Source organism: Cuculus canorus, chromosome 1, assembly GCF_017976375.1.
Source record: "Cuculus canorus isolate bCucCan1 chromosome 1, bCucCan1.pri, whole genome shotgun sequence".
In the NCBI taxonomy this organism is placed as follows: domain Eukaryota; kingdom Metazoa; phylum Chordata; class Aves; order Cuculiformes; family Cuculidae; genus Cuculus; species Cuculus canorus.
The window spans coordinates 141,477,102-141,501,699 of NC_071401.1; the positions used below are offsets into that span (position 1 = coordinate 141,477,102).

General features: G+C 45.0%; 1 protein-coding gene across 1 annotated transcript in view; it reads left to right on the forward strand.

Moving 5' to 3' along the window:
- Positions 1–21,643, forward strand: part of LOC104064598 (aldo-keto reductase family 1 member B1) — a 92,351-nt gene extending 70,708 nt beyond the window's left edge. The window contains exons 6-10 of the mRNA XM_054070438.1: positions 16,759–16,865; positions 17,364–17,445; positions 17,966–18,049; positions 18,817–18,899; positions 19,652–21,643. Of these exons, the coding sequence (XP_053926413.1) occupies positions 16,759–16,865; positions 17,364–17,445; positions 17,966–18,049; positions 18,817–18,899; positions 19,652–19,694 (399 nt within the window). The 3' untranslated portion in view covers positions 19,695–21,643. The remainder of the gene's footprint in view (positions 1–16,758; positions 16,866–17,363; positions 17,446–17,965; positions 18,050–18,816; positions 18,900–19,651) is intronic.
- Positions 21,644–24,598: the final 2,955 nt, after the last annotated feature.

A 24,598-nucleotide genomic window follows, 5' to 3' on the forward strand; every position in this document is an offset into this window, starting at 1 on the left:
AGTTGTGCCAACTGTACCACTCAGCTTGATGTCATCTGCACTCCAGTCATTGGATTCATCCCAACCAGGTTTCAGTAACAACAAATAGGTCACAGCATTCTAGCAGCACGGTGGCTTCCAGCTCCTCCTGTTTGTTGCCCATGCTGCGTGCACTGGTGTAGAGGCTGGTGGAGCTGGGCTGCCAGCGATGTCACCTTCTTAGAGGAACACCCCTTAATTCCTTTGAGGTGTTTCACTGGTGTTTCACCGTTCGCTCCTATTACACCAGGAGCTCCTGGCTCACCTCTGTAAGACACCAAGTGTGCTGCAGTGTACCCAGCGCATCTCAGAGCAACTGGCTGATGGCCCGTGCAGGTACCCCATCTCTCTAACCTTGGCATGTCATCCCACAGCTTGTGACAGGCAAACCTGACCTTATCCCCCTGCCCCATCGAGTCTTTGGCCTTTGCTGCTAAGTCATGGGCAGCTGCCAAAGAATTCTCTCCTGGGAATCATCTCCCCTAACTTTAGGTACTGAGCTCAAAGCCAACCTCAAAGCTCCAGTCGCAGCCAAGAGAGATTTGGGATGAACAAGGACAGCAGCCTTCAGCACCATCCATCACAGCTGTGGTGAGAGCTGCCCTTGTTTCAGACCCAGCTTGCTCTCTAGCCTCTCCAGACCTCATGCACCCTCTTGTCCGGTGAACAAAGGTGAAATACGCACAGATCCCCTGCCCTTCGGGGACATCAACCCTCCCTGGGACAAAGCCACTCGTCACTTTCCCCCGCGGGCACCAGAGGGCAGACAGCCCGCAGAGGAGGCACGCGATGTCCTCTCCACGGCGGCCACCAGCCCCCGAGGTCCTGCCAGTGACAGGGGACATTTCAGAGACCACACTATTGGTCAGCCCCTCGGTGCTGTGCCCAAACCACTGGCATCCCTACTGGCCCTCCCAGCCCCGAGGACCAACTTCTCTGGCAGGACTAAATGCACTGGGAGCAGAGCAGCCAGCCCAGGACAGCTGCTCAAGGGTGATGGCCCATCTTGCTTCAACCACCTCCTCTAGCAGTTTCCTTCAATGCAGCCAGGCACTTCCACCACTGCTCTGGTCCCCCAGCCCCAGGGCTGCAGATGGGGGCTCCGAGCCCTCTCGCAGCACTGCAGCAGGAGAGGCTTCCGCATCCCCACAGGGTGAGCTCACAAACACCTTTGGACCTTCTGCCCCAGAGGGAGACACAAGTCCCAGCAACTCAGTCACAGCAAAGCTGAGCACCACAGCCCCCCCACACACACACACCCCTACATGCATGGATACCCATTCTGGAGCATATCTGGCACAGGGGAGATGTCCAAGTGTAGGTCTCAAGCAATCAATCCCCAAAACTCCTTCTCACCGAACACTCAAACTCAAGCCATTCATATAATCAAGGGTCCTTTAACTACACTGAGTGAGATGAGGAGGTATTTGCTTTTGTGGCTGTGTCACCTTTCTGTTTCCTCCTACTGGGCAGGTGATCAAACGCATAATCATAAAGCTGCACGTTGGGTTTCATGGGAAAATGCTAAAATCTTTTGTTCAAGAAAAGAGGCACCTGAGACATGTCCTTCCAAAATTTCCACTTTCAATTAATGAATATGTAATCCAAGAACATTTGTTTCGCAGCTTCCTGAAGGAAACAATTGATAAAACCCTCAGCAGTCCCCAGGCAGAGGTGAGACAGCTCTGCTGAGACCAAATACACATTCTTACTGGACAGTAAAGGTAGGATATTTGCAATGGTGCAGGGAGACCCAAAGGATTAGATCACTGTCTTTTCAGTGGTGTACCTTCTCGAGCATGGGTCACCCAGTGGCCGCTGTGCTTGCAGGCATTTCCTTGGTCCAGCACAGCTCATCCAACACTGCAGTCCCCTCAGAAGTAAGCCCTTTGGGCACAGAACTCCTTCAAAGAGTGCACCTCTTTCCAACTGTCTTTGAGCCCGGGCACCGTGAGCTTAAATTTTGGCATAAGATAGGGTGTTTACATCGGTTTTGGAGCCAGCTGGAATTGGTTCTGGTTGGCACTGAGCAGTTCATGGTCTCCACACAGGTCACCACTGGTCCCCTGATACACTCTGCAATTTACTTTTCAACCTTCACCTCATGGAAAGATATACTAAGTATTCTTTCACTCTTACATAAATTCTATCTCTAATATTACCACAATCTAAATGTATATTCATTATAAACTCCTTGTCCCTGCAGACCAGACTAGCATAGTTAACATCTCATTAGTGTGAATGTAACTCACATCACAAACACGACCCTTCCCCAGCAGACAAAAATATCAGGATCAATGCTGCAGCAGTCTTAAGACATACTTTCCACCCCCTTCTGAAACTTTTTCTGAAGTCAACCATACTAATGGACTCCCAGCATTATCCTTGGCCATACCACTAATATCCTGCCTGCCTTCTCACAAGCTCCCTCTAGTACAATGCATGTTAGTCACTCCTTGACATCCTACCAGCTTATCAGGTGATACCAGAGGGCAGTAGTAACTCTGCTCAGACATTGGAGCTTCCAAGCCACAGCATCAGTGATCACCACTTTTTCCAGGTTCCTTCCCCCCACCCATAAAAACAATCCAGCAGTCCAAGCAACCACAGTCGATTACCTCCTTCCCAGTCCCAGTGTGGGGGTGTCTCATCTGTGGGAGCAGCAGGACTGGGCCATTGCTCCACACAGCTCTTCACTAGTGGATCCCACAGCTCTCCTCCCTTGTGCTTGCAAGTAGAAGAGAGCCCACACTCCACAAACTCTGCTTCTCCAAAGCAATAGCTGTATTCCATTTGCTCTGGCTTCCCAGCACCGTTACAGACACTGCAGAGACACCAGCTGCTGCAAGTGTTCAGCATTTCTGCAACTTCACTCTGAGCAAAGGACTGTCAAGAAAGCACTCACACTCTGGGAAGCAGCACTCCAATCTCCACAGATCTATTTAACTTTGCAGCTAAGGATTCCTGAAAGGCTTTTGTTTTTGCTTTGCCATCAGTCTTCATTTTCCAGCTCTACATGCTGGGATCACCCTCTGAGGCAATCACTTTTAAGACCACTTGCTACTCCTGCAGCTACAGCCTGGCCTCTCCGGCACACAGCTATCCATCTGGTCAATTCAGCAACACTCTCGCTCAGTTCTGAAGAAGGGCCTCCCCTTCATCCTCAGCACTTCGTAACATACATTACTGCAACAAAGATCATCAGCCTGACTCCCTCGCTCTGCTAAGTGGTCCTGGTCTCTCTGAAACCCCATTTGCAGCCCAGCAGCACACTTTGGCCCCCATGTTTCAGGGGTCCTCACGTGACAGGGCCATGCACTCTCCCACAGCTATTGGCCCAGGCAAAACACTACCATCTCAGGGCAATCTAAGCTGATTTATCGCAAATGAACGCAGAACTTCATCTCACTGATTCAGGTACCGAGGGAGTAGAAAAGAACACAGAAGAACCAAACACTTCAGTAAATGGAACCCTCAGCACAGGAAAGACATGCTTCTGTTGGAAGGGTCCAGAGGAGGGCCACAAAGATGATCAGATGAATGAAGCACCTCTCCTGTGACATAGGCCCACAAAAAAACTCAGAAAGGACGTTTTACAAGGGTTTGTAGTGACAGGAGAAGGGGTAAAAGCTTTAAACTGAAAGACGATAGATTTGGCACAAATATTAGTAAGAAATTTTTACTGTGAGAGTGGTGAGGCACTGTCACAGGTGCCCAGAGAAGCTGTGGATGTGTCATCTCTGGAAGAGTTTAAGGCCTGGCTGGATGAGGCTTGGAGAAACCTGGTCTAGTGGAAGGTGTCCCTGCCCATGGCAGAGTGGTTGGAATTGGATGATCTTTGAGGTCCCTTCCAACCCAAACCATTCTATGATGCTATGAAATGCCTTTCTCCCTCTTCCCCTGTTTCTGCCTAAGCCAAACACCAATCCTCTCCCTCTCTTTATCTCTGCTTCCCCCATTTTCAACACAGATTACACCCAGTCCACCCCAATCCTTCAAGGGCTTCTTGGAGAATGGGGCTAGGTGCCTGATGCCTTCTTTTACCACTCTGTCCTGCTTCTTGTGTCTTAGTGCTCCCAGGCAGGCACTGCCTGGTAGGGGTGGCCCAGGCCGCAGCCAGCCCCCTTGGGGTGAGATGCCACACTCCTCCTCCACTGGCAGGGGGATCAGGAGGGCTACATGGGTTCTTCCCGTCTGCCGAAGCTCAGTCACCCCAACTGACAGCACCAGTTTCAGAGCCAGCTGGAAGTGGTGCTGACTGGCTCAGGGCAGTTCATGTTTTCCTCCTGGCCAGGTCTCCCCTACAGGGCTAAACCTGCCCTTCCTGCCCAGTAACTGCTACTTCCTCAGTGCTTGGCTGTGCCTAGGGATGTGTTTCATAAGCAGATGGGATTAACGGACAAATACCAGTGAATCATAAAACCATAGAATCATAGAATCACCAGGTTGGAAAGGACCCACTGGATCGTCGAGTCCAACCATTCCTAACACTCCCTTAAACCATGTCCCTAAGCACTTCATCAACCCGTTCCTTAAACACCTCCAGCGAAGGTGACTCAACCACCTCCCTGGGCAGCCTGTTCCAGTGCCCGATGACTCTTTCTGTGAAGAATTTTTTTCTGATATCCAGCCTGAACCTCCCCTGGCGGAGCTTCAGGCCATTCCCCCTTGTCCTGTCCTCTGTCAGTTGGGAGAAGAGGCCAGCTCCCTCCTCTCCACAACCTCCTTTCAGGTAGTTGTAGAGAGTAATAAGGTCTCCCCTCAGCCTCCTCTTCTCAAGACTAAACAACCCCAGCTCTCTCAGCCGCTCCTCGTAAGACTGTTCTCCAGCCCCCTCACCAGCTTCGTTGCTCTTCTCTGGACACGCCCCAGAGCCTCAACATCCTTCTTGTGGTGAGGGGCCCAGAACTAAACACAGTACTCAAGGTGCAGTCTCACCAGTGCCGAGTACAGCGTGAGAATAACCTCCCTGGACCTGCTGGTCACACCGTTTCTGATAAAAGCCAAGATGCCATTGGCCTTCTTGGCCACCTGGGCACACTGCTGGCTCATGTTCAGTCAGCTGTCAACCATTACCCCCACGTCCTTCTCCGTGCAGCTCTCCAGCCACTCTTCCCCCAGTCTGTAGCACTGCATAGGGTTGTTGTGCCCCAAGTGCAGGACCCGGCATTTGGCCTTGTTGAACCTCATGCCATTGGCCTCAGACCAGCGGTCCAGCCTGTTAAGATTCCTTTGCAGAGCCTAAAAAGACAGGAGATGCACCCAAATACACTCTTGGCTTGATCTGAGCTCAGAGCAAGAAAGAGGCTGAAGTCTTCTACAGTGCAGTTCAGCCAGGACCCTCAGATGCACCTCCCTGCAGACAGAGTTTGAACTGGAACACCTCTCCAAACAAGATAAACCTTCTCTTTTAAAGTCTTCAAGCAAGGGAGAAATTCCTGCTGCCCTTCCCTGGGATTTGAGCTTGAAACTCACACATCCTCACCTCTAAACACATGTTTAGCTATGCTTGTATCTGTCAGCACCCCTAAAGCTGCAGAGAACTGCAGCTCTCCACTTACATGTTGAGATGATCACCTCTCACCCCTGTACTTTGTCTTTGTGCTTTTCTGGCAGGCCACAGGGTCTCTGCTGGTGAACACTGCTTCCGCAGGACATACCTATTTCCACTATTCCTTCACTACAAGAGTGGTGAGGCACTGGCACAGGTTGACCAGGGAAGCTGTGTATGCCCTATCCCTGGAGGTGTTCAAGGCCAGGCTGGATGGAGCACTGAGCAGCCTGATCTAGTGGGACGTGTCCCTGCCCATCGCAGGGCAGTTGGAACTAGATGATCTTTACGGTCCCTTCCAACCCAAACTATTATATGATTCTATGTTTCTATGATTCTGCGATTATTTTGGACCCTGTTCTTCTGAGATATCAAACACTGCTGGTCTCCAAAGTCACAGCTTTGGAGAAGTCGCAATTGTAGAAACTACAATTACAAAATACAAAGTCATCAAAACAAACCAAAAAAAGAGCTCGTGACACTACACTACACATCCTGTTTCAGTGCAAAGCCTCGCTTACATATCACGGGAAAAAACCAACCCTTTCTACTGCACAAAGTTCCTCTTTGCCAGCACTCGCTGTAAAGAAACAGCTGGCCATGCTACCGAGGACACAACACGCAAGGTTTACCAGGCTGGCTGTCACACAGTGACATGTGCAGTACTTCTTCTTTCCCCAAGGCCCTGCCACCATCTGAGAGCCCTTCAGGGGAGGCAAACAGTGGAAAGCCATCTTGCTGTATAGCTGTGAGGGGAAAGGCTCCCATTCACAAAAGCGAACAGCAAAAACAAAGCACAGGACTTCTGCCTGAAACTTTTCGCGATGGGATGGAGACATCTCTCCAACAAGAAACTGCCAGGGAAAAACGGACCCAAATGGTAAGAGAGAAGCACTGAGTTATATAAGGGTTTCATGATCCAAGTGAAAAAACATCACATCCTGCCAGGGATGGTTGATGGCGCTGACACAAACCAGGAGAAACATTAAAGAGGAAAACCAATTACCTTGCTCACCCTTAGTTAAATGGAGCAAAAAATACCAAGCTGCAGCAAGCAGGGGCCTCTGCTGTGGGAGAGGCACCCAGAGCAAACACTTGCACCTGAAGAAACTCTTCACGTGTGAGTAAGCAGCAAAGTCTCCCAGGCAGGTCTGTTTTTTTCCACTGTGCCAAGACCTCTTCAGCAGAACAGCATACTCTTGTCTGCAAAAAAATGCAAAGTCAGATTCTGACGTGAGATCGCTGGCCACCTACCACGTATGGTTACAATCGTGCATTTTATTCTGTAGTGCCCTCAGTACCTCCGTAAAGAAGGAGGGAGAATTTAAACATTATGTCACCCATCAAAAAGTTACTGTTCCTCTTCTGTAACTTTCAAAACGCTTTAAAAACCCCTCTTCCAGCATTCAAAATAAAGTTCTTTTTTTAAAACTCACTTTATCCTAAATTACTCCTAATCCACAACTCACTTTCCCTTGAAGTGGAAGGGAATTTGTCCCATCTGGAATGGGGGCATGGGGTTCTCCCCACTCTCACAAGCCAGCCATGCTGAGGTTTCTCTGGCCATCTCGCTTTATCAGCACACAGAGCCAAAAAGCTCCAACAAGGTAGGCCAGCCCTTTGAATTTTACTCAAAGTCAGCGCAGTTTTAAGCATCACACACTGAATTTCACTTGAAGTTAGCACAGTTTTAAGCACCGCATGCTGAATTTCACTCGAAGTCAGTGCAGTTTTAAGCACCGTACACTGAATTTCATTCCAAGCCAGCGCAGTTTTAGCACTGTGCACTGAATTTCACTCCAAGCCAGCGCAGTTTTAGCACTGTGCACTGAATTTCACTCAAAGTCAGTGCAGTTTTAAGCACTGCATGCTGAATTTCACTCGAAGTCAACGCAGTTTTGAGCACCGTACACTAAATTTCACTCTAAGCCAGCAGTTTTAAGCACTGTACACTCCATTTCACTCGAAGTTGGTGCAGTTTTAAGCACTGCATGCTCAATTTCACTCGAAGTCGGCAGTTTTAAGCACCGTATGCTGAATTTCACTTGAAGTCAGTGCAGTTTTAAGCACTGCACACTGATTTTCACTCAGTGCAGTTTTAAGCACCGTATGCTGAATTTCACTTGAAGTCAGTGCAGTTTTAAGCACTGCACACTGATTTTCACTCAGTGCAGTTTTAAGCACCGTATGCTGAATTTCACTTGAAGTCAGTGCAGTTTTAAGCACTGCACACTGATTTTCACTCAGCGCAGTTTTAAGCACTGCATGCTGAATTTCACTCTAAGTTAGCAAAGTTTAAGTACCATACACTGAATTTCACTCAAAGTCAGTGCAGTTTGAAGCACCACACAGTGAATTTCACTTGAAGTCAGCACAGTTTTAAGCACTGCATGCTGACTTTCATTCCAGGTTAGCACAGTTTTAAGCACTGCACAGTGACTTTCACTCAAAGTTAGCAAAGTTTTAAGCACCACACGCTGAATTTCATTCCAAATTAGCAGAGTTTTAAGCACTGCATGCTGAATTTCACTTGAAGTTGGTGCAGTTTTAGGCACTGCATGCTGAATTTCATAGAATCATAGAATAGTTTGGGTTGGAAGGGAACTTAAAGATCATCCAGTTCTAGCCCCACTGCAATGGGCAGGGACACCTCCCATTAGATCAGGCTCACCAAGGCCCCATTCAACCTGGCCTTGAACACTTCCAGGGATGGGGCAGCCACAGCTTCCCTGGGCAACCTGTGCCAGTGCCTCACCGCCCTCATCATGAAGAATTTCTTACTAATGTCTAGTCCAAATCTGGCCTTCTTCAATTTATAACCCATTGCTCCTAGTCCTATCACTACAAGGTTATTGTAAACAGTCCCTCCCACCAGATTTCTTGTAGGCCCTTCAGGTACTGGAAGGTCGCCTATAATCTCTCCTCAGAGCCTTCTTTCCCTCCAGGGCTGAACAAACCCCAACTCTCTCAGCCTGTCCCTCGTATGGGAGGTGTTCCAGCCCTCTGACCATCCCTGTAGCCCTCCTCTGGACCTGTTCCAACAGCTCCATCTCCTTCTTATGTTGAGGATTCCAGAACTGGACACCATACTCCAGGTGAGGTCTCACGGTAGAGGAAACAGAGGGCAGAATCACCTCCCTCGCCCTGCTGGCCACGCTTCTTTGGATGCAGCCCAGGACACGTTTGGCCTTCTGGGCTGCGAGCGCACAATTGCCGGCCATGTCGAGCTTCTCATCGTCCAGCCCCTTGCTCTCGGTCACATCATCCCCCAGCCTGTACTGAATTTCACTCGAAGTCAGCGCAGTTTTATTCACCGCACACTGAATTTCCCTCCAAATGCGCGCAGTTTCGGCCTGCCCCTGCCTCGGGTGCCTTACCTGCCCCCCCTTCCCCGGCCCGGGTCTCCCCACCACCCCCCCGGACCCGGGTCTCGCCCCCCCGCCCTGGTCCCTGGTGCAGCCCCGCCCCGCGGGCGGTGCCGCCGCTATTAAAGGCGCTGGCTCGGCAGCCGCCGCGGCGCTGCTGCTGCAGGAAGCGGGGGGCGTCATGGCGAGCTACGTGCAGCTGAACACCGGGGCCAAGATGCCCATCGTGGGGCTGGGCACGTGGAAGGTAACGGGGCGGCGGTGGCTTTCCCGGCCCCGCGGTGAGGAGGGAAGGAGGGAGGGAGGGAGCGCGGTCTGGGCACCGCTGGCGAAACATCCCCCCTCCCCCCGTGCTGGGAGCTGCTGGGGCTTCTCCTTTGGGAAGCAGTGTAGGGAAAAGAGGAGGTCTGGGCCTGGCTTTGGAGAAGGGCTTGGCTCTGCAAAGCTGCTGGGCTGAGCCCTGTCGGGGAGCGGGAGTGATGGGGAACGGCTGGAGGCTGGCTTGGAGCATGCACGGATGGGAGAAAGCTTTATGGAAAAGCCTCTCTTAAAGCCCCCTTGCGTATTTATCTCCCCTAAGGAGCAGCTTGTGAGCATCCCGAGTTGGGACATCTCGTGCACTTTTCCCTTCAGCCCCCTTGGGTAAGGTGGAAGGCTGGAATCTGGCTTGGAGCATGCACAGACTGGATAAAGCTGTATGGACAAGCCTTTCCTAAAGCCCCTTTGCGTGTTTATCTTCCCTCTGGCTTTGTAAGAAGAAGCATGTGAGCATCCTGAGCTAGGACATCTCCTGCCCTTTTCCTTTCAGTCCCACTCCGTGTAAGGTGGAAGGCTGGAGTCTGGCTTGGAGCTCCTGGGCTTGGGGGCATGCACAGACCGGATAAAGCTTTATGGAAAAGTCTCTCTTAAAGCCCCTTTGTGTATTTATCTACCCTAAGGAGCAGTATGTGAGAATCCTGAGTTAGGACATGTCATACCTTTTTCCCTTCAGCACCCCGTTCAGATGGGCTCTGGCTTGGAGCTCTGGAGCCTGGGCTGGGGACCTGCACAGGCAGGAGAAAGCTTTATGGAAAAGCCTCTCTTAAAGCCCCTCTGCATGTTTATCTTTCCCTCTCACTACCTAAGTAGCAGCATGTGAGAATCCTGAGTTAGGAAATCTCATACCCTTTTCCCTTCAGGCCCCCTGGGTAAGGTGGAACGCTGGAGTCTGGCTTGGAGTTCTGGAGCCTGCAGTCAAGATGTTACAGGCTCGGGAAAACTGGGGGCCTTTTTGATGCAGTTTGGTTTTTTTTCCTATTTGGAAGATTGCTTTGGGTGGGGTTGCGTTCTTAATTTTATCTTGCAAGGAAAAAGGTCTTCAATATACACTGATAAAGTGTTTCTTGGATATTATATTTTCAGTCCCAGCCAGGGAAAGTAAACAGCTGCGGTGATGGCTTGCTATTGATGCTGGGTACCGCCACTTTGATTGTTGCCTATGTGTACCAGAATGAAATGAAGTTGGGGGATGGGATCCAACAAAAAATAAAGGAAGGCGTTGTGAAACGAGAGGACACTCTTCATTGTCAGTAAGTATGGATCTGGGGATATAGGATCACAGGACACCCACATGTTTTCATAGTAACCCCTCAGTTTTTACTTTCTTACTCTGTGGTGCAGCATGGAACAATTCTGGACATCACTTAGGCCACTCCCCGAGAACAAGATTCCTACTTTTCTTCACTGTATGTGGAGAATTATGCAGGTTACGTGCCACTGATGTGGGAGATGCTTTGAACTTCTCCAGGCACGAAGCTATGCTGTCCTCCTTTATGCAGTATCTAACCTTCTAGTAGGTGGTTTTTAATGAAGGCTTGATAAATGGAACTAGACTGCTTCTGCTGTCTGCCATGACACCATTCAGTCGTGTATGCTGCCACAGTACAGACAGTCCATGGTAACATGAGCTGGCCTTGCTCACAGAGTAAGCCCTGTTTGAAGATCAGTAGGGTGACGTAGGTCCACATCACCTTCCAAAGGAGATGGGTGCTCTCCTGAATGGGATAGAAGGGCTCTTAGAGGTTTAACCTAAGAAGTCACGATGTCCCTTGGTTTTGTCTCTAGCTGTGGTGCACGTTTCACGACAAGCCTCTGGTGAAGGGAGCCTGCCAGAAGACGCTTGCTGCCCTGAAGCTGGATTACCTGGATCTCTACCTCATCCACTGGCCTTGTGGGTTCAAGGTACGGTAACAGCAATACCCTTGGCTTTGTCTGTTTTGAAGAGCTAGATGGCTTTACAGCCAAGTAATTGCTGCAACCAACACACATCACTGTCTGTTGTGCACCAGTACTGCTCTGGTGCTCAGCTTTACTCTGGCTATGTGAGCCAGGCTGCTCATCCCTGCTCTGAGATTCGTGTGTGCATAATGTCCCCTGCCCTTTTGATCATGGAAGAGGTAGGCCTTGAACTAGGGACAGGTTTCCCTGCTCCAAGCATAAGTTAAATTTGTTTTGTTATAGTTCCTTTTTGTTTATTGCCTTTCTGTGTGGTCTTCTACAAATACAAAGTATGCTCAGCTGACAATGATGTGGTTCCCCCTTTGTGGGAAGAGGAGCTGTGCTTTGCTTGGCAGAAATTCTTTCCTCTGCATATTACAGAATTGCAGAACAAGGGAATGTTTGTCTTCCGTTTCTGTCCTTTAGTCATAGAGTCCTTTAGTAAAGTACAGATTGCACCGACCTTTGCTGTAGAATCCTTGGAGTTCCACAGCACCTGGATTTCAAAAGGTGAAGCTTTTTACTTCCTAACTGTTTTACTGGCAGCATGCAAAGGAACTGATGTCTCAATTTGACTATTTATAAGCTTAGTGTTTCTGTTAGAGCCTGATCAAAGTCTTGTTTTCACTTGTTGCTTCTGAGGTCAGCTGTTTTCTCATAGCATCTGGAGGTTCTTTAATTGGTTTCATGTGGACAGAAACTAACAAGGGAAAATGTATTGTGGTGTCATAATGTATCAGTAAGAAAACAACTAGTTTTGAGTGAATTTGATATGTAGCTCTAGCTGGGCCGCAGGCTGTTCTAACATTCCCTGTGCTAGCAACTTGAACAATGAGTCTCTCCATTAAAAAAGGCCCTGTCAGCAGATCTGGTCCAGCAGAGACTGAATGTGTTCCATATTCCTAAGTGGGTCTTTATTAGACAATTTTATTAAAGCACTTCAGTTTTTTGTAATAACAGAAAGTGAACTTGTAATCTGGCTATATTTCTGCCAGTGGAGAGTTTTATGTTTCACCATATGTATTTTGATGAGCCAGAAGACATTGTGTTCAGAAGTACCTGTCTTTATTGGGATGGCTGTGGGTTGAAAATGCCATAGTCTCATGTGAAAGCAAAAAATGTGAAGAATGTAGATAAATATAGTGTTACCTAATAGATATATAAGTAGTAAGTATTAGTGTGTCCTGCAGTAGGAGTTTGTACTATCATGGTCTTCGTAGAATCATAGAATAGTTTGGATTGGAAGGGCCCTTAAAGATCATCTAGTTCCAACGCCCCTGCTGTGGGCAAAGATATGTCCCACTAGATCAGGCTGCCCAAGGCCCCATCCAACCTGGTCTTGAACACCTTCAGGGATGGGGCATCCACAGCTTCCCTGGGCAACCTGTGCCAGTGTCTCACCATCCTCATGGTGAAGAAATTAATCCTTATGTCTATTCTAAATCTGCCTCTCTGCAGTTTATACCCATTGCCCCTTGTCTTCTCACCACAAGCCTTTGTAAACAGTCTCTCCCCGCACTCTTCATCTGGTGTTAACCTTGCTTCCCAACAAAAGTGTGCTTGAAGTGATTTTTTTTTTTTTGTCACCAACAGGCAGGAGAGGAGCTGTTTCCCACAGATGACAAAGGTGTGTCTGTACCCAGCAAACACAGATCTTCTACATACATGGGAGGTAAGTTCAGCAACAGCAGGAGAATTGCATTTTTCTTTACTCAGTCACTTCCATGTTTTCAATATCTTCAGCAGCCTAATAGTCTCATGTGTGCAGAACTACTTGGAAGGACTCAGTAGTCCTATAGTGGATTGTTTGGTATCATTACTTTGCTCTTCTAACTTGCTGTGAATTTCCACTGTCTCTAAGAATGAGTCTATGAGCTTCTGAATGGGATGTGGTACGAATAGATTAGTGCTCTGGTTGTTTTCCTCAGACTTGAACTCTGAAAATCTAAATGCTTATTTCATGCTTCCCATCAAGGAAATAAGCTGTATCAGGAAGAAAGTGTTCTTCAGGCCCTGTCGTGTACACTGGATGCTGACTTTGTGCTTCTTTCTGTTAGGGCATGAAGAGCTGGTGGATGCTGGTCTGGTAAAAAGCCATTGGAATCTCCAACTTCAACATGAGCAGATTGGAAAGAATCTTGAACAAGCCAGGTCTGAAATATAAGCTGCAAAATAAACCAGGTAAGCTGCTAAGTGACTGCAGGCAAATGGTTTGAGTTGGTGATGTTTGTGTGGAGTTTTTTTAAAGAATTGCTGAGATCTTTCTATGAACTGAAGCTATAGAAAGAGAATGGAATAGATGCAACATGTTCATCCTTAACTGATTTTCTGGATGAACAAGGTGCTGTTTCTTATGGACTTCCTACACTACTGTTTGGAAATCTGGCAGGAAACAGCTCCAGAATCTTTTTTAAGCAGATGGGGCAGACACTCAGATGAGGTTTTTTTTTTTGAAGTGGAGTAAAACTTTGTGTATAGATGAGGGCCTAACAGAGAATTATATGACCTTTTGCAAGTCTTCCAAGGAGAGGTCACTTCCTGTTGCTGATGACTGAGGGAATCGGAATAAGAACATGCTTTATGGACTGATTATGGACTTAATGAGTGTCAGGAGGATGGAGGGAAATGGATTTGCAAGGTAGGCTATGGAGTATAAGTGTCAGAGTATCGACCACACTTGAATAAAATCTTAGGAAAAGTCAGATGGCAGAAGACCTTGGGAGATAATTTGCTATAATTCATAGGTCAGAGCAGCATCAGCTGTGAGGTGAGATCAGGTTGTCTCGGGCTTTATTTGTCTTTAATATCTGCAAGGATGGAGGCTGCGTAGCTTCTCTAGGCATTGCACTCTGCTGCCCAAGCACCCATCTTGGGCTGTTTAGGGGAGGGAGTCATCTTGTATCCAGTCTCAACCTTTGTTTCAACTTATGCCCTTGACTCTTGTCCTCCCATTGTGCAGCATGAAAAACTTGGTTTGTTGTTAGATGACCTTCTTTTGGGTATTAAGAAGTGGCTACTAGGGGACCTGAAGCTTGCTCTTCTCCAAGCTGAACAAGCACAGCTCCCTCTGTCTTTCCCCAATACAGCAGGCTCTCCAGCCATCCTGGTGGGCCCCTTACTGAATTCGTGAGTTCTTTCTTCTGCTGAGGAGGCTGTGAAGGGGGAAAAGTGGATGTGGCATTATAAAGGTGGTCTGACAAGCACTGAGTAGAGACAGATCACTTTCCACAATTTACTGTCTGTTTCTGCTGCTGGGGCTCACTACTAGTTTGTGTTCAGTTCAGTATAATGTGGTCCCTGGGTTGTTTTTAGCAGAGCTACTTTGTGGGCGGTCAGTCAGGCTCCAGCTTGTGTTACTGCTAGGGTCTTTTCCTTCCCAGGCGGAGGGCTTTATGTGCAGCCTTGTTAAATTTTGTAAGGTTTTTGTTGGCCTGTTCTTTGTGCCTGAGCGGGTCCCTCTGAAGTGGCAGCTCTACCCTTGAGTGTAATGACTGGCCCTCCCCCAATTTGGCATCACCTGCAAGCCTGACAAGATTATAGCCTGGTGCAAGTTGTTGGAAGAGGATAGGTCCCAGGACAGACCCATGTGGGGTCTGTCTAGACTTGTCCTGGATTGTGGTAGTGCTTGAAGGACTACAGTTGCAGTTATTGATACTTGATTACAAGAACTAATTTATTGTGGTAGCTTGAGTATGTATACAGAAAAGGTGTTTCTAAACCCTTTTTTTGAAAAACTAAGAGGATTGTTCTCTGGACTTGTATTCAACATCAAACTGAAATATTTTGAGAAGTGCAAAATTCACAACTCTACTCTGCACTTTCCTCATTAGTCCCAATGTACTTTTAGGATACTTAGAAGTCTCATGATATCTTTCAACATTTGCTTGTTGCTCCTGTCACTGCAGTCAGTAATTACTTGCCTCTTGCACAGAAGTCATGGACCTTCTCTCTTACGCTTACAGATGTTAAGCTGATTACTGCAATAAAATTAAGATCAGAGCAATGGATCTTTGGTCCCTGTCTGTCAAAACCTATTACTTCTGAAGAAATGGCTGAAAGCTTGTCTGTTACTAATGCTTACCAGTTGTCTGAATAGTTATAGTGCTTCTTGCAAATACTTTCTCTGTTCAGATGTTTCATGTGTAATCTGATAATCTCCTGTATTTGGTATCATTCCCATTCTTAATTTGAATGGAGTCAGTATGCACGTTGCTGAGAAATTAATTTGGCAAGGGAGCAATTACATTACAGTGGCAGGAAGGGAATCTGCCTCTAAATGTACTTGATGGTTATCACAGTGTGGATAGCAATAGCTTAAGATACTTGTTTAAATGTGCATCATGGGCTTCTCACCCTGGTCAAAACATATGACTGGGTAGTGTAGCTAAGAAGTTTTTCAACTTGAGTGCCAAAGATGACTTTGGCTCATTTGTATCACATAAATTCTACTTCTTGAATAGTTGAGAAAATAAACAGATGCTTTATTAATCTTGAGTAGCTGTGTTTCTGGAGCTGCTGAAGCAAAATAAATATATAATCTGGCCCTAGGAAACTCAGTTGTGTCCTGTTGTCTAATATTCCAACATGTCCCAGAAGAGAAACAGCCGTGCAGGTTTCTGATAACGGCAAGCAGCTAGAGCCACAAATAAAGCACTAGTCTGTAAACTGATCCTATGGTTTGCACTCTCCTGCTCCACCTGCCAGTAGCACAAGTTTCCAGGGACTTCCTTCAGCATGTAGCACCAGGCTGCAGAAGGCTCAAATGACAGTGCAGTCAAAAAGCTTCTTTATGTTGCCTGCTGAAAGAGAAATAGTGCTTCCTGGTGTGAAACTATCCTGAAAGTCCCTCCATGCAGAGTATCAAATATTCATGTTCATTCACTGCCTCTTGACGCATGAATAATTCCTGCTCTGTATTGCATATCTGTGCATTAGCTTGCCAGAATACAGATCCACTGAGGAGTCTGTATTGTGTTATGTAGATATTCTTATGGAAGTTCATAGTAAGCCCATGTGCATTTATAAAAGGTCTATACTAGACAGTAAGATGAAGGTCTAAAAATCTGTAGCAGTTGGCCTCTCTCACTGTTTGCAGACTGGAGATAGTCAGTGTGTGTCTTGACACAAGGCAAATGAAAACAAATGAGACAGTACTGGTACTGAAGATAAAATGGTAGCTGTTTAAAAGGTGTTATATAGTGTTGAATTAGGAATGGAAAAAGAACTTTGTACTTCCTGGTCTACTATCATGCTCTTATAATTTTACAATTGTCTTGTGTCCATCTTACTGAACTGTTGCAGCAATTACATAGCTGGTGATCCCATATGTTGGAGATTATATGGATCAGCAAACTTGAGTAGTGTTACAGTCCTTAGACACTTTAATGTAAGAACAACTACCAGTAGTAAAAAGGGGATGGGAGCATACCAAATACAAAGGCTGTGTAATATTGCAGAGAGACTATATGTTAGAACAAAAATCAGCCTTTGATTTTATTAACAGCTAACCTCTAGAACATTTTAAAGGAATTTAAATCACTGTCAATCTCTGTACTCTTGTGTTGGCAGTTTGAATGTCATCCATACCTCACCCAGGAGAAGCTGATCAAGTACTGTCAATCCAAAGGGATTGCTGTGACAGCATACAGTCCACTCGGTTCACCTGACAGACCATGGTAAGGTTACTTTAAGCTTTGTGAAGGAGCTGGCATGGATTGTACTTGAAACTTTGAGACTAAAAGTGAATCATAGAATCACCAGGTTGGAAAGGACCCACAGGATCACCAAGTCCAACCATTCCTAACACTCCCTTAAACCATGTCCCTAAGTACTTCATCCACCTGTTTCTTAAACACCTCCAGGGAAGGTGACTCAACCACCTCCCTGGGCAGCCTGTTCCAGTGCCTGATGACTCTTTCTGTGAAGAATTTTCTGATATCCAGCCTGAACCTCCCTTGGTGGAGCTTCAGGCCATTCCCCCTTGTCTTGTCCTCTGTCACTTGGGAGAAGAGGCCAGCTCCCTCCTCTCCACAACCTCCTTTCAGGTAGTTGTAGAGAGTAATAAGGTCTCCCCTCAGCCTCAAGTGCACCATTAATTATTCATCCAGATCACAGATCCAAGCAAGCAGAGATCTGCAAATTTTTTTGCCACTGATCTTCTTTTGTTTGTGTAGGGCTAAGCCAGAGGATCCTTCCCTTCTGGATGACCCCAAGATCAAAGAGATTGCAGCCAAGCACAACAAAACACCAGCACAGGTACACAGGTGTCGAACAGTGGGTTCTTCCTGTAACATGGGACAGCTAATAACAAAGTAGAGGACAGGCTGGTTCTTCATTCCCTGTCAACTGTAGTGATCTTCTGTGATGTTAATTAGCATCACCGGTTTGTTTACTATGTGGCCTGCAATGCATGTTTTTAAGGGCTCTGTCAACAAGAAATGTCTTCTTGACCCCTTTTCAGAAGCTGTCTTGTTCCAGTCTTCCAATCAAGTCCTGTTGCAGAGAAGTGAACCCTTCCTTGTAGAGCTTACTAGAAGTCTAGCTGAGTATTACTAAATTGAATGGGAAAGGAAGCCGTCTATGAGGGGCTCCACCACTTCTGTATTTGCATTTCAAAAAGTGTTGTTTAGAATTCAGGTATAATTTGACATGCATCTCTCCAAAAATGTTATTTCTTGTGAGCTGTATGGTTTACAGCAAATGACTGTTAGAACAACCTTTGCTTGTCATAGAACAAAAGCTGTCCTCTCTGACTCGGTGATAATGCCTCTTGCAGGTTCTCATTCGGTTCCACATCCAAAGAAATGTGATTGTGATTCCCAAGTCTGTCACACCACAACGCATTGTGGAGAACTTCAAGGTGAGTCATTGGGAATGACCTGGGTGCATGTATGGTTAGGGACAGCATGACTTCTTGCAAGGCAAGCAGCGATCCTTTCTCATCCTTCCCAAGTCATCCTCAGACAAAGAGGACTGGGTTTTTTTCTCATTAGACCTCAGCAGACTTTAAAGATAAACTTAAGGTTACAATTGGAAAGCAGGAATGAAAAAAGCTTGTGGAAACAGTGAGCCAATAATGCTAGCAGTCGTGTTGTGTGACACTTCCTGTTCTATGTCATGTGGATGAATCAGCTGACAGGGCTTGCTTGGGGCCCAAGTGCGGTAGCACACCACAACAGGCTTATATATGCACTGTTAAGAAAATAGTCCTGGTGACCATAAACCACGTTACCGCTCTTGATTGAGTGAAAAAACTAGTATTAGGATTTTGGAAGACACTTAGTTGCACTGGGTGGAATATGAAAGGCTTGTAGATTTTCCTTTGGAATAGGACAGAAAGATCCATCTTTCACAAATGGAAGATGGAGGCATTCTGCAACACTAAATGCTCTCCAAGATCTTAAAATAACTGGTGCATGTAACTGCAACTTGAAGCTTTATTTCCTCCCTCCCCAGCTTCAGCTGATATAGTCTCTGGAATCCAGAGAGCTGTCTTCTTCCTTTCCCTCCCTCCTGAAGCAGTCATTTTGTCGAAAAAGCACCCTTACGCTGCGCTCTTTAATTTTCATGAACTTTGTTTACAATTTCATTTGTTCAGAGGTGATTTCCACGTGTTTCTCTTGTTAGGTGTTTGACTTTGAATTGACTAAAGAGGAGATGGCGACTATTCTCAGCTTTAATAGAAACTGGAGGGCCTGCGATATGACCACGTAAGTGGCAGTGTTTTTCAAGCTATTAAATTATTATTTCAGTTTAGTGTACGAAGTTATAGATACTAGGCTTGGTTGAAATTGGCCATATGCCAACTCAGTTCCCAAAGGAGCGATCCTCAAAATAACTTGCCAGAGTAAGACTTTAAAGGTTTGTGCTGGGAACCAAATCATGATAAGCATAAAGCGAACTTCACACTCATTTTCAGTTTAGTCTCCAAGAAACTTCTTGTAGCTGGGATTGCAACAGTTCTTATTCATTGTTTATTTTGTTTGTATTGGAGAAATTAGCATGGTGCAGATTCAAAATTCCTGATTAATTTTCCTTGTGGAATTTGTTTTCGTTTTCTTTCTGCCTATACCCTTAGGTATATTAGAAAAACTGTTCTCCAGGAGTGTTTGGGAAAGTGGGTGAACATGCAAATCTTTGCATTGCTTTTTGAAACTTGGAAGCCTAAAGGCAGTTATGAAATGTTTGGAAGGCTGCAAAAAAAGATCTTTCTGGCAGTAAACCTTGAATTAGTTGTCTACAAAGCACCAAGGTCACAGTGCCTGAAATAGTCAGAGCCCAGATAACAGAAGGCACTTAGGAATCTTTTTTTACAAATGCAGCATGTCGCTGAAAGATGAGAACAAAATTATTCTGCTTTTATGCAGTTCAGCTCCTCCTTTGGTGGCTTCTTTACAGTGATTACAGATGCATATAGTATTTTTCAGACATAAAATAACCCTTCCTCTTTGATTTCCTTTAGGTGCAGAACTCACAAGGAGTACCCTTTCCATGCAGAATACTGAAGATCATTTCCTGCCTTTCTCCAGGCTTCTCAGTTATGCTTTTGCTGTTGCCTACGAGTTGTCTACATAGCTTTCTTGCTGCATCAGACCTTCCTTTAGTTTTTCCCCACAAAGACGAAGTATATGTATTCGGTGACTTTGTGCTATTTTCTTTATTTTGGAAGAAGGAAATGCTAAAATGGTTCTGAAGAGCACGCTTTGTGGACTAGTAGATTGTCTTTGCCAAACTGCATGTCTGGAACTGGTAAGCAGAGAACACTGAGAGTTTGAACTAGCAGTCAATTTTGTTTTGAAATACTGTGAATTGGAGCTAGTGACTTTTGTTGTCTGGAAGGACCAGGCTATGGCAGATGCTACGTAATGTGAGGTCTGCTTTTTGCCCATTACTTTTGGATTTGGTTTTGTTTCTTTTTGTAACACTCCATGTTTGGTTTTTTCCCTCTAATTGGATGTACAAGTTGATTTTTAAGTATAGCAGTTTCTACATGAGTAGCTCTTCAAAAAGTCTGTGGGTTCTGGTTTCTTGATGATCTAAAAGTGTTGGTTTTGCTTATAATAAAACATAGTTTCATTGCCATGTATAATGAGGTGGTTATTTCAGCGATGCTCTAATGGGTAGCAAAGCTGGAGTTAGCTGTATTGTATCAGCTGTCTCTAGAGATTACACAAAAGCTAGGAAAATTACTGTCCCCCAAGAAATCATCTGGTATCAGTGTTACTTCTCACATTTATCCTGCTGGGTCTATGCTGTTCTGATGCTAATACACATTTAGAACACGCGAGTGTGATGAACCTGTGGCCATTGAGTCTACTTGAGCCTTTGTTTTAAATAAAGCTGTGTCAATATATCTGACAGCTAATATACTAATGTTTAAATATGTCTCTATTTTATTGAAGTGATAGTATATTTTGGCTACTAGAAAACTTAAATTAAATTTAGCCTGCTCAGTATCCTAGAGGATTGTTTAGTAAGTAAGCAGTAGAAAACATGCCATTTCCAAGCAAGCAGCACACAAGGCAGAGGCAACTGCTGTGCTAGTGCAAGCAAGCATTTGCAAATGAAGTAAAAATGAGCTTCCAAGAAAATTCTGTATCATGAGCTAGCAGATCAGAAACTTACCTGCTCTGTTCTGAGAGGACAGAAACGTAGACTTATACCTGAATTTTTACTTTTTTTGAGGTGTGTTGTTCCTTGGGATTTTTACAGTTTTCACAACACTTGCAGGTAATGGTTTTTAAGTTATTGCTTTCCAAGGGCTTCTTAAGACTATTCAGAAAATGCATTTGGGCATCTGCAAAAACAGTGGCTTGTGTTGAGGAGACTTTCATGTGTGTGCTTGTAATTGGCTCTGAAGGATGCTGTGTAGGCCTGGCAAAAAGAGGGTTCTTTCTGAACATAAGGAATGGAGGCACCATAACTGCTAATGCATAACACCCAAGTGTTAAACATAAGGTGGGATTCTGATTCCATAAATGCATAGCATACCTTAAAGGAACTCAGCTACATTCAAATGTGCTGTCAATGCAGTTGCTCTTACACTGTTTGCAGAGTAGGTGGTTTGTTTCCTGGTACTGATAAAAAGGTGCTAAAGAGTCATACTCATTTAAAATGTTTCTTTCTGTTAAATATTAACCATGTATATTGAGAGAACAGATATTTTTATCTTCAAATGCTTCTTTTAAATCTTTCCACTGTCACTGGGGCCAGACTTTACATGCAACTTATTTTTTTGTCAGAATAATTTACAATAGGCTGAACAGAAAAGATTGGAGTAACTTAAAATACAAGAAGGAGAGAAATAATGTCTGACTCTAAGCAATGTTCTCTAATGCTGTTTCTTCTAACATAAATTGATTATAATCACTTGAAATTCTGGGCTTAAAAGCATGTACAAAAACCTTCAGCTCTGCAAGTGTTTTTGTATATCTGTAATCTGATAAATAAAATCCTAAGGGCATCTAAAAAAAAAGCAGAACAGCTAATATTCTTAGATTAGTCTGAGCTGTGCCAGAAAACATTGTCTGGGGCAATGTTGACTTGCTTGGAAATAACATTTTTGTGACAATTGTGTTCTGGCAAGAAGTTACATTGAGGGTCAGGGTTTCCAGAGTGAGACATCTGGTTCTGTTAGTTTCCTCTGTTTTCATTTCACTGTAACTTTATGAAAGTTTGTCTGAAATTTTCCATTCTCAGAGTAGGAATTTTACTGGAGCAGACTTTCAGACAGGCTGCTCCACAGCAGAAGGAAGACTAGCTAGCACTTGGGGTGGAGTGGTATTGTAACAGGCGCGCTCTGTATTTTGCTGGATGACTTAGAAGGAAAGAATCTGGAAAGGGTTGTTTTGGGACACAGTGCAGCTCTTAGCCGACAGAGGGCTTGGATGCTTGGTGAAATGAGGATGGGAATAGAGGAAAAGGAGAGAAGCAGCGTAGCCAAAGGAAGAAAGATGCATAAGCCTGAACAGAAACAGGCTGTCAGAAAGGATGAGGAGTGGGAAGGGAGTAATAGAAAACCCCATTACCCATAATGATTTTAAATTGCTTCTTCAAGGCCAAATGTAGTTAAATAAGGGTGAGATAGAGGAAGAGCCAGTCTTCTAGACTTCAGCCAAGTCTTTGTTTAATCTAGGTTAATTTGGGGATTGTTACGGTAAAATAAATGTCTGTTGTACCCCTGTGCTTGTGCCACACTTTGCCTACAAGGCTAGAGATTTACTTTCATCTCCTAAAAGGTAAAGTGGAAAGATCAAAGAATTAGATATCCGGAGCCTAGCATTCCTGCAGACTGAGCTCTTCCTGCTATAACTGTGTTCACAGCATTTGTTTTTGCATTGTGATTTGAAGGATCTTTGGGTGTCTGATCAAAGAAATTTTTAAGGACAAATATAATCTTGTATCTCTTCTGATGAAAAGTGGTTAGCTTTTGTTTTGTAGTTTTGATTTACAAGTTTGTAGTTCAGCTCCACCTCGTTGGCCTTTTACTAGGCTTTCTCAGGGCTCTTCCGCAGCAGTAAAGCTAGTGTGATACTGTGGCACACCCTGGGAAGAAGAGTACAGCCTACAGGAAAGATTAAGAGCAGGACACAAAAATCATGTTCTCAGAATGGGTAGAACTGGTATAGGCACTCAATTTGTTTCATTTCCAGCTGTACTCACTGCTTCAAATGACACCAGATTAGTATGTCTCTTTTTCATGTTAAAAGAAAATGTCAGTCAATTGTTTTTTCTTCTGACAGAACAGGTTGATTTCCATAGTAGCAAATAACGATGGTGAACTAATTTATCTGGGAAAACAGGTTTAAAAAAAAGAAAAGGCCATTATCTTACTGGGGAAGACCCTTTTTGAGAATTGTTTTGGGTAGCAGAGGAGAATACAAGAAGTAACTGGAATTGGCATCTTGCAGGTTGGAAGTAGGATGGAGCAAATAGTCCTACAGGTAACATGTTTCAGTTTGCAACTCATGTTCTTTAGGGTGAAAACGGTTTGACTTCTGATATTGGAGCAAAAATACACAAGCCTGCCTGGCAGGAGTAACTGGGGTTTTTTTTGTATGATGGTCTGTATCTTGGTCTTCATTTCCCTCTGGAGACCGAGAGGGAGGATCTCTTATTGCTGAGACTGGCACAAGTGCACATTGTAACGTTTGTGCGGAGCTGTGAAAGACAGGGCACAGGAAACCATGTTATTCAAAACAGGAAAAAGAAAATCCTGTATTTGGAATTTTAATCTGTATTCCCTATGTTGAAGGTAGAACTGGAGTCTTTTGCTCAGCTTGAGCACGAAGCAGTTGACTGGGAAAAAATTACTTTTTTAATCACTTAATACTCCCGTAGTTTGTCATCCATAAACTCTCAGTAACTATTTGTCTTGTCCCTGCTCCCTTGGAATATAGAGCTCGGTCTTATTCTGGCAGGACCTTGCTTATTTAAGCTGGAGAGCAGCTCATAAAACTCTTTCATAGGCCATATTGCTCTTGCATTTTAATTTGTTACAGTGCATGATACAGGACTGCTAGAACAAACATCTGCAGATCTACATCTTTTTGCCAAATTCTTATGTGGGGGACGGGGAATCAAGTTGAGTAGTCAACGTAACTTTTCTGAACTGAAACAAGCCTAGTTACCAGCCAGCTGATAGCTGTTTATAAGAGCAGCAGTTTATAGGAACAGCTGAACTGACTAAAACTGCAGCACCCTGTCTCCAGCTGTGGACAAAACAAGTTGTTGAGGGTGAGTAAATTGAGCATTGTAGTGGTGTGTTCTTCAAATATTTTGGCAGCAGCTGAAGGGCTTCTAGGTTTAACAGACAGCAGTTAACTCTTTCTTGTTCATTTACCTTATGAGTCTTACATTCCAAGGTGATGTTTCTTCATAACCATACGTCTTGTGAAGAATCTTACTACTTTGATGGTTTGAGCTTGTCTGATGCTAAATTCATTTGATACTTTTAGCTTTTACAATGGAGGAGATAGCTGGTCTATCTCCAGTCACGCATTCCAAAGATGCTCCAGATCTGATCAGCTTCTGGCATAGCTCCCTGCACGAGTGTCACGTCAAGGAAAGTCTTAGTCTACTTACTTGCCACCTGTATAAATTATTCCTAGGCCGTTGATCATCCTTGCTAGGCTTCTATGTCTATTTTAAGATATAAAGAAAGGCAAGGACTAGAACTCTTTGTGCAGGATTGAATGCGAAAAGTTCGTGGGAAGAGTCTGTCATTGTTTTTGTTTCTTATTCTGTTTGCTTTTGAATCATATTAAGCTCAGTATGAGGGAGCTTGGAATTAAAAGAGATTGAAAACCTGAGCAGCAATGATCAGCAAAGACTTTTGAATTTTACATAGTGTCCCGTTTTCCCTCTGAAACATGGACATAACTTTTTTTTTTTTCACTGAGCCCCTTTG